We start from the raw sequence: 8,437 nt of genomic DNA, 5'->3' as shown, positions 1-8,437 counted from the left end.
TAAAAGTACAGCATCACTGCTGAGAAGTGCTACCGCTATTACATTAAAAGTAAAACCCCCGTAATTTGAAGTGCTTATACTGTCCCATTGAAAGGGCATCAGCCCTATTGAAGTGCTGGTGCTGTCATTTAAAGGTATAGCTGCTCGGATGAGAAGGCTGGTCCCATACAAGTGCAGCATCCCTTCCCTGAAGTGCTAATAACATCCCATTAAAAGAACAGCATCCAGACCGCTATTGCATTAAAATCATAGCAGACCCGATGAAAAGTGCCAGTGCTATCCGATTCAAGTACAGTAACTCTAGCACCGAGAAGTGCAAATACTGCGCTAATAAAAGTACAAAAGCCCTACTCCGAAGGGCAGTCACTGTCCAATTAAAAGGACAGCGTCCCGCTACAAGTGTTGGTAATGTTCCTAATAAACTATCTACTAAAAAGTAAAGATACTGAAAGATACTGTGCCATTAAAAATTCAGCAGCCCGGTATAGGGATTCTAGTGCTGACTCATTAACAGTGCTGAGAAGCGCGGACACTGTACTATTAAATATGCATCAGCCTTGCTGAGAAGTAGCAGCCGGTACTGTACCATTAAAAGTCCATCAGCCCTACTGAAGTTCCTGAACTGTCCTAATATATGTACAGCCGCCCGGCTGGCACTACTGCTTCCTGTAAAGGTCCTCTTCTGGAAAGCGGGCAGTGCCCGCCGATTTAAGCCCAGTTCGGAGTTGCTGAGGCTCTTATACCTAGGGTGACGTGCCCGCAGAGGAGGGGGTGTCCCCCACGCAGCCAGACTCTTCACCGGAGCAGGATCATTTGAGAGGGAGTCCCCTCCCCGTTCCAAGGACCACCCTCGCGCACAGCATGATCAGGAGGCAGGTGGGAGGGATGGAGCTGTCACACTGCCCTCCCGATGCTAGCCCCATGTAGTGTGCGCAGTGGCACTGTTGGCGCGGGACTCTCGGAGCTGGACTCTAGGCGCTCGACTCCTGGTGCACGCTCATTGTAACTTGACTCTCGAAGTTGAGCTCCTCGTAGTCAACTTTTGCCACATACCTCTTTGCACTCTGGGAGTTTGATTCGTCGTGCCCGACTCTCGGCGATCTACTAACGGGACATGGCTTTTGGCGCTTGACTCTTGGCGCTCGGCTTTAGTTGCGTCTCTCAACTGGTAGAACTTTACTCGCGTGGCACGCCTCTTGCAGCGCCGCCTGGCGCTCTCGTGTCTTGGCGCTTGACTTGCCGAAGCTGTTCTCTCTGGACGTGGTCCTTGGTGCTCCACCAACCGGTACGCTGCCATTGGTGCCCGACTATCAGCTTGACCTGGACGTTGTGGTGGCCCTGGGGGCTTATGGCTGATCAGGCGGATGAGTGGCCCCTTGAGCGGTCTGCCTGAGCTGTCCTCGTCCACTGACCCCCTGGCTTCCACCTCCCGGTGACGTGAGGACCCTTGTGTACAGGGAGGCGCTTTATGGGTGCAAAGGAAGTCTCCACAGGATCGCCCGTCGTCCCGCCAACTGGACACCAAGTCCAGATTCCTGGAATGATCCTGCAGGGTTTGGGGTCCTTCTCCCCGGAGGTTGGGGCTCCTGAGTCATCTCGATAGACCTTTGCGAACACAAAACTCCTTTATTCCCGTCTTCAGCCACTGTCTTGGGTGCCGCGTGCAGACACCCACCCCCTCTGGAGCCAGGACTCGGCTGGTGGTCCCCACGCCGTACCCCTCGCCCTGCACACAGCGCTCCAACGGCCGCTCTTGGACGGGTCCATCGAGGCGCTATGAGGGGCTGGGTGCTGGCCGTGGTGGCGGGGCTCGTGTGGCAGCATCTCGCCCTGGTCCGCGTGGCGGCCAAGAAGGAGCGAAAGAAAGGGAAAGAGCAGAACCAGTACCTGCTGCCGCAGCTCAACACCACCGTGTCCAACAGCGAGGAGTTTCACGGGCAGGACAAGGTAAGGGGCGAAGCCAGGCGCTGCTGGAGAGGCGTGCACGGAGGCCCGCGTGCACACAATCTATTCACACACACACACGTGCACACAAGCCATTCACACACATGTGCACAAATACTATTCACACACACACACACACACACAAGTGCACACATGCTATTCACACACACACGTGCACACAAGCCATTCACACAAACACGTGCACACAAGCCATTCACACAAACACGTGCACACAAACTATTCATACACACATACGTGCACACAAGACATTCACACACACGCGTGCACACGAGCCATTCACACAGACACGCGCACACATACTATTCACACACACACATACGTGCATACAAGCTATTCATACACACTCGTGCACACAAGTCATTCACACATGTGCACACAAGCTATTCACACACACACACACACACACACGTGCACACAAGCCATTCACACACACGTGCACACATACTATTCACACACACATACGTGCACACTATCTATTCACACACACGTGCACACAATCTACTCACACACCCACGTGCACACAAGCCACTCACACACACACACACACACACGTGCACACTTACTATTCACACACTGAATATTCTGCGAGGGCTGCAAGGTGGAGATTCACAGGAGTCCAACACACGTGCACATACAAAACATGCATGCCGCCAGGACGGCAGGGTGCATACTTTACATCCATTCCGTAATACAGAATATTCATGTCACGCGGGCTGCGTGGTGCGTCTTCACATTCGCATACAGAGCCAATTTAGCCCGTTGGTGCCCGGTGCGACAATCTTCTTTGGCGTCCACCCCCATGACCCCCTTCCCCACAGATTCGCTCTCAACCACCCTTCAACAGTGCCCCATTTCTCTCCGTAGCCCCTCTCTCACATGCATTACATTTGTTTTATAGCGCTGCTTACACTAGTGTAGGTTGTCAGAGCACTTCAGGTCACACACATACATAAAGAGACGACGAATCACAGTGTATAAATCAGTCTATAGGGAATGCTACATAAAACAACGAGGAAGTATATTTTAAGAGTGCTTGGTCTGGAGAAGCACACACTCATGATTTAAGACGTACCACAGTGGGTGGCTTTGCTATTAATGTATTTCTACCCAGGGCACAAGTCCTAAAAAAAAAGTGGGGGGACGCTGACGTCACGACAGGAAGTGACGTCACAAAAGGTAGCTTGCACCATCAGACTCATTGCCTTCCCTCGCTCACCCCTTAGCAAATGGAGCCACACATTCACTCTTTGGCCTCTCAGGGGAGAGATCTCGCCCCAGAGAGGCCACAGAGTGAATGTGTGGCTCCATTTGCTCCAGTTATCGAGCTCCCGGTTAAATAAGTGGGGGGACACCGTCCACCCGCATGGTACCCTGGCTCGAGCCCTGTTTCTACCCAAATGAACCCATTTAAACAACATTAGGACAATGTAAAACTTGGGAAAAACAACGTTCTAACCTATGCCTTGCAGTTTGCATGCAGCTCGGTGATGACATTTCATAGGTCACTGTGCTATATTAGGATTATAATTTATGAACTGCAAGTAACACAAGATTCACTGTGACACAAAAGCAGTAACCCACTGAGCTATCCACATAAAGTACAGTTCTGTGATCTGCATGGTACACGTTCTTCACAGGAGGCATATTAACCCTATGCGCTACTTTATGAGGAGTCAAAATCTCTCTTCAACAGGAACATTATTCACTAGAGTTATCTTGACATTTTTTATTGTTGACTGAAAACTACTGGAAACACCAGGAACTTTGCAGTAGGTGCTTTTAAAACAATAATTAAATTCTAAACATAATGCCCCTCACCCTCTCAGCCCTGGGGCAGGTGTGCAGCGGCAGCTCCTCCGCTATGGTGGGGCAATGTTGCCCCCCCCCCAACCCCCCACCCGCCAGCTGACTCAAAATGTCAGGAAAGGAAAAAGAAAACGATAAACACGCCTGGGGAGGGGGGAGGGGGTACAAAGGGGTTGACAGGCTGCAGGAGGAGTTGTGGGCACTGTTGTCAGTGCGCATGACGGTTTGGACGGCCGACTGACCAAACCGTCCTGTGCACCGATGCTGTCTCCCACCCCAGCTGTGTTGCCGGGTTGGAGACAGCAGGCTCCCAGTCTCACTGGGAGTGCACATTCAGAAGGTTCAGGCCAATCCTGACTCTGCTCTCATGACATGAGAGCTAAGTGAGGATTGGCCGCTGGGAGCTTGCGCCTGCCAGGAGAGGAGAAGAAGAGCACAACGCAGCCGGCTATAGGTACATAATTTTATTTTATTTTTTTTAATTTTGTTGTCCCTTGACCCTCTCCCCGCCCCATCCACTCTTCCAGAACACCAGCCGCTACTGCAGCTGTACTGTTTATACCGCCATTGAGCCGACCCTTGCACACAATATCTATTCACGCATACAGAACATACACTGAGGTCTGCAACATGTATACTCACATGTGCACAATATTAGTCACATGTATAGAACTTACAATGAGGGCTCTGTGGTGTGTGCTCATGTGTGTTCAATATCTGTTCGCATATTTAGAACATACACCAAGGGCTGTGTTGTGTGTAATTATGTACAATGTCCACCAATTGTATTGTAATTGATTGTGTCGAGTGCTAAGTACCCCTGAGGTGTTAAAGGGCTTTATGTGGGCAGCACACTTTCCCGAAACCCTCATAAGGAAACCATTACATGCATTTACTCGAGGTAGGTGTGATCTTTTGATGGGAAGGGGCTTGCTGTGAATGTATTCAAATGTTTGGGCATATTAATAGGTCAGCTACATGACATTGGGCTTTGTTAGGTCGCAGGGGTGTGACTTTTAAAGTAGCGTTGTGATCTTTGAAATGAGGTGACACAATAACAGGGATTAAGGCAAACATGCGTGTGATTTAGAGTAAGCTGTGCTCTGAGGGAGGAAGAATGCAGAGGATGGAATGTAAGTAGAGGGTCATTTGAAGGAAATGGAGAGACAACAATTGGATGTTTTAAGTCAAGATCAACATCATAGGAACACAGAGGAGACTTTTTAGAGATTTCATGCAATCTGAGGATGCAAAACTGTAAAAGAAACATCATTATTTGCATGAACTATCAAATCAGACAACCAATCTATCACCTGAAAGACTACCACTGGACCACCCCATAAGCAAGAACAACTGATCAGCTCAAGGGCTGGAAGCGTAAAGTAATGGCTGGACACAAACACAGTGAAATATCGAGAGGCTTACGCTGCACTGGAAGGTAGCAGTAACCCCATGATTATAGCAACTTGAGAGAATGCACTGGGTAAATAATGCAAACATTGAAATGAAGATTCTGCAAATGCTGGAGCGGATATCTTCTGATGTTTACCCTTAAAGTTTTCTCAAAGTAAAATATAAAGCGCACACAAAGTTCTGAGGCATGCATATGTACAGTATTTAGTTACATGTTTGGAGCATACACTCTCAGTTCTGGGCATAACTCACAGGTATAAAATAACATCATATCAATTCAACATCTGCTGTGGGCTCTATAACGTGCACTCACAAGCTTATATTCCTCCACCCATAGGAAACATACATCGGAGGCTGTGTGCTGTGTACTCGCATGACTACAATATCTTTTCACCTATTTAGAACATGCAACCAAAGATGATCACGTATAGCAAGCGTACACTGAGGGCTAGATTGTTCCTACTTTGAACTGTACACAATCTACATGAGTAGAATACATACTCAGGGGTGTATGGGGTATAAGTGCCTGTGCAAACGCTCTGTTCACATACAGAAAACATACACAGAATTTGTTCTTAAGTTTGTGCTCTCATGTGGAGGTCTGGTGGAGGGTATTCCTCCCAGACATCATATTACCCTGCATCTCCGTAAATTGCACTGGCTGCCCGTAAGTAAAAGATGTCAATTTAAAGCTATGACATTGGCCTACAGGGCTATGCAGGGCAAAGGCCCGGTTTATCTTAAAACTTGCTTACGTCCTTATCATAATGCCAGATCACTGCGCTCAAACTCCCAGTCTCTCCTAGTCACTCCTAGGTTTAAGAGAACCCGAAAGGGAGGGAAAACTTTTGAAGTCTGCGCCACTCAGCAATGGAATAAGCTCCCTTTGTCCCTCCGAGCCTGTCCATCTGAATCTCTATTCCGTAAGGCCCTCAAAACCCATCTTTTTGATCTATAATCTGTCTTGTATTTGCCCACTGCTTCCAGATTCATTAGCGCCGGGACGCCCCGTTGGGGCAGCTGCGCGCTTTACAAAATACACAAATAAATAAATAATAAATGTGAACACATTGTTCTTATATATAGAACATACACGGAATGCTTCACGCCTCACACATGTACATTATCTATTCATACCTCTTAAACATACACTGTGGTGTGTACTAACTTGTCAGTATCTAATCCCATATCTAGAACATAGATCCAGGGCTGTGTGAAGAATAACTGAGGGTCATGTGGTGTGTATGCACATGTGCACACTACATGCTCATTTATATAAAATATACTCTGTGTACAAAGTCTCTTTCATATATAACCAGGGGTGAGTGGTGTGTTGCCACAAGTACATATTATCTTCTCACATATATAAAACCTACACTGAATGTATTTGCCTGTTGTATCATCTCACATGAGCATAATATAGTCACATAAACAGTATACCATAAGAACTGTATGACGTGTACTCAAATTAGAGGCGGGCGAGCGGCTGAAAGCTCGAGCCAGAAGCCTGGCTCTTGGTCAGCTCCAGGTCCTGTTGGAACCTCAAGCCCATAACGAGCCGAGCTTTAATGTAGTATCTGCCTCCTGCCCTCCCTCTACCTAGAATGTGATGTTGAGTACATAGCTACCAACTATGGAACTGGGGAAACAAGTTCAAATCTCAGCGTTGGCCCAACATCGTGTGTTTCTGGGCAAATCACTTAGGGTCATATGTATGAACATATTTTCCCAAATGCACAGAATGGGTAAAACCCTTTGATACATCTGGCCCTTAATCTCCAAGTGACTTAATAAAAACATGAATGTGACCTTGTGTAATGTAACTGGTGTACATGTAAAGCGCTGCAATACCTTGAAACTAGAAAACCTGGACAAATCATGGCTTCCCCATTACATTGTGTGATCTCAGGCAAATATTTTATTCCACCAAAACTCCTTTTTTCATATTCGCATATGAAAGCGTTTTCAAATATGTGAGCTCAGAATACCAGCTATACAGAAACCCACTGTGTTTGATTTAATAGATAATAAGTTGCTCTGTAATAATCCGATCGACATAAAGAGTTCACATGACCATGTCTTGCGTCTTGGTTTTCTAATGCACTGTCTCCAGCGTAAGGATGGGGGTAGGAATGATTCTCTGTTCATATTTAAGAACTTTTAAGAAGTACTTTTCAGTGCAGCGCCATAACGTGACGTATTCATGTCAAAGGCTTCACATGTTACAGAAATACACCTTTGTTTATTTTTAAGGAGATTTTATCCTTGCTTGTTATATGATTTACATGGCAAACATTTTCATGGCTCGACTCATGCACTGACTCTAGGAGCCAAGGCAGACCCATGGCTCGGCTCTCCCTGTTAATTTCTTGGCTTGCCCATCTCTAAATCAAATGTGTAAATTACCTATGCGAAAACGTAGCAAATTTACTAGTACTCAATGCATATGTACTCATATTTGAGGCATATAGACATATCTACGTTGTGTGCACTCTTCTGCAGGCTTTTTTCATGTGTTTGTGGAAAGTTACACTGATACCAATGCAGAGTATACTCATGCATGGAATGTCTGTACATCCATCTCCTCCACTGGCGGCTGGCATGGGGGGTGAGGGACGGGGTGGGGTAAGTGGGTAAAGTAAAGAAAAAAAAATAAAACTTACCTTACCTCCTTGTCGCTCCTCGTCGTCCCTCTGCTCCACAGGAATCAGGAAGCACACCCAGGCTCCCCTGACCAAATACAGCGCTGCAATGCAGGGTTGTGAGTAGTAAGCACCCAGGCTTCCCTGACCAATCACAACGTTGCAATGCAGCGTTGTGATTGGTCTGAGCGCCATGTTTCGCTGTTCAGCCCGGGAGTGTGGGCTTTGGCATGTTCTCCACGCAGGCTGTAATGCAGCTTGCATGGAGAACATGCAACGTGCACTTGAATGTTTGGCCGGCCCGAGAGGGCATTGCACACTTAGGAGGGTGCCACTACTCCTCCCCTGCTCTGAGAGCAGAGCAGACCCGCCCGCCAAGCCGCAACACAAACAAATAAAACCGTAATAACAATGTTAATATCACTTTATTTTTCCTTTATTTCCAGTGCCGAAAGCAGTGGGGCAACACTCCTCCGCCTTAGCGGAGGAGCCGCCACTGTGCTACACTGAGATCAGTGGAGCTCTCGGTGTCATGTACAACTACACAGATATACACAGCATGTTCAGTGTTGTGAGGTGTACATAACGCATGAGTATGTGTATAACTTCCC

The 8,437-nt window shown here is 47.5% G+C and overlaps 1 protein-coding gene across 2 annotated transcripts in view; it reads left to right on the top strand.

Annotated features, from left to right (window-relative positions):
- The first annotated feature begins 923 nt into the window (after nucleotides 1-923).
- The window catches only part of C1QTNF12 (C1q and TNF related 12), a 197,401-nt gene continuing 189,887 nt past the window's right edge, over nucleotides 924-8,437 (top strand). Inside the window, exon 1 of one of the 2 annotated variants that reach the window (XM_078642378.1) lies at nucleotides 924-1,947. In XM_078642378.1, coding sequence (XP_078498504.1) covers nucleotides 1,777-1,947 — 171 coding nt within the window. In that variant the 5' untranslated portion in view covers nucleotides 924-1,776. The remainder of the gene's footprint in view (nucleotides 1,948-8,437) is intronic. The other variant, XM_078642379.1, reaches the window with a different exon arrangement.

This window comes from Lissotriton helveticus, chromosome 5_1 (genome assembly GCF_964261635.1).
Source record: "Lissotriton helveticus chromosome 5_1, aLisHel1.1, whole genome shotgun sequence".
Taxonomy (NCBI): Eukaryota; Metazoa; Chordata; class Amphibia; order Caudata; family Salamandridae; genus Lissotriton; species Lissotriton helveticus.
This window is presented reverse-complemented; position numbering and strand designations above follow the sequence as displayed.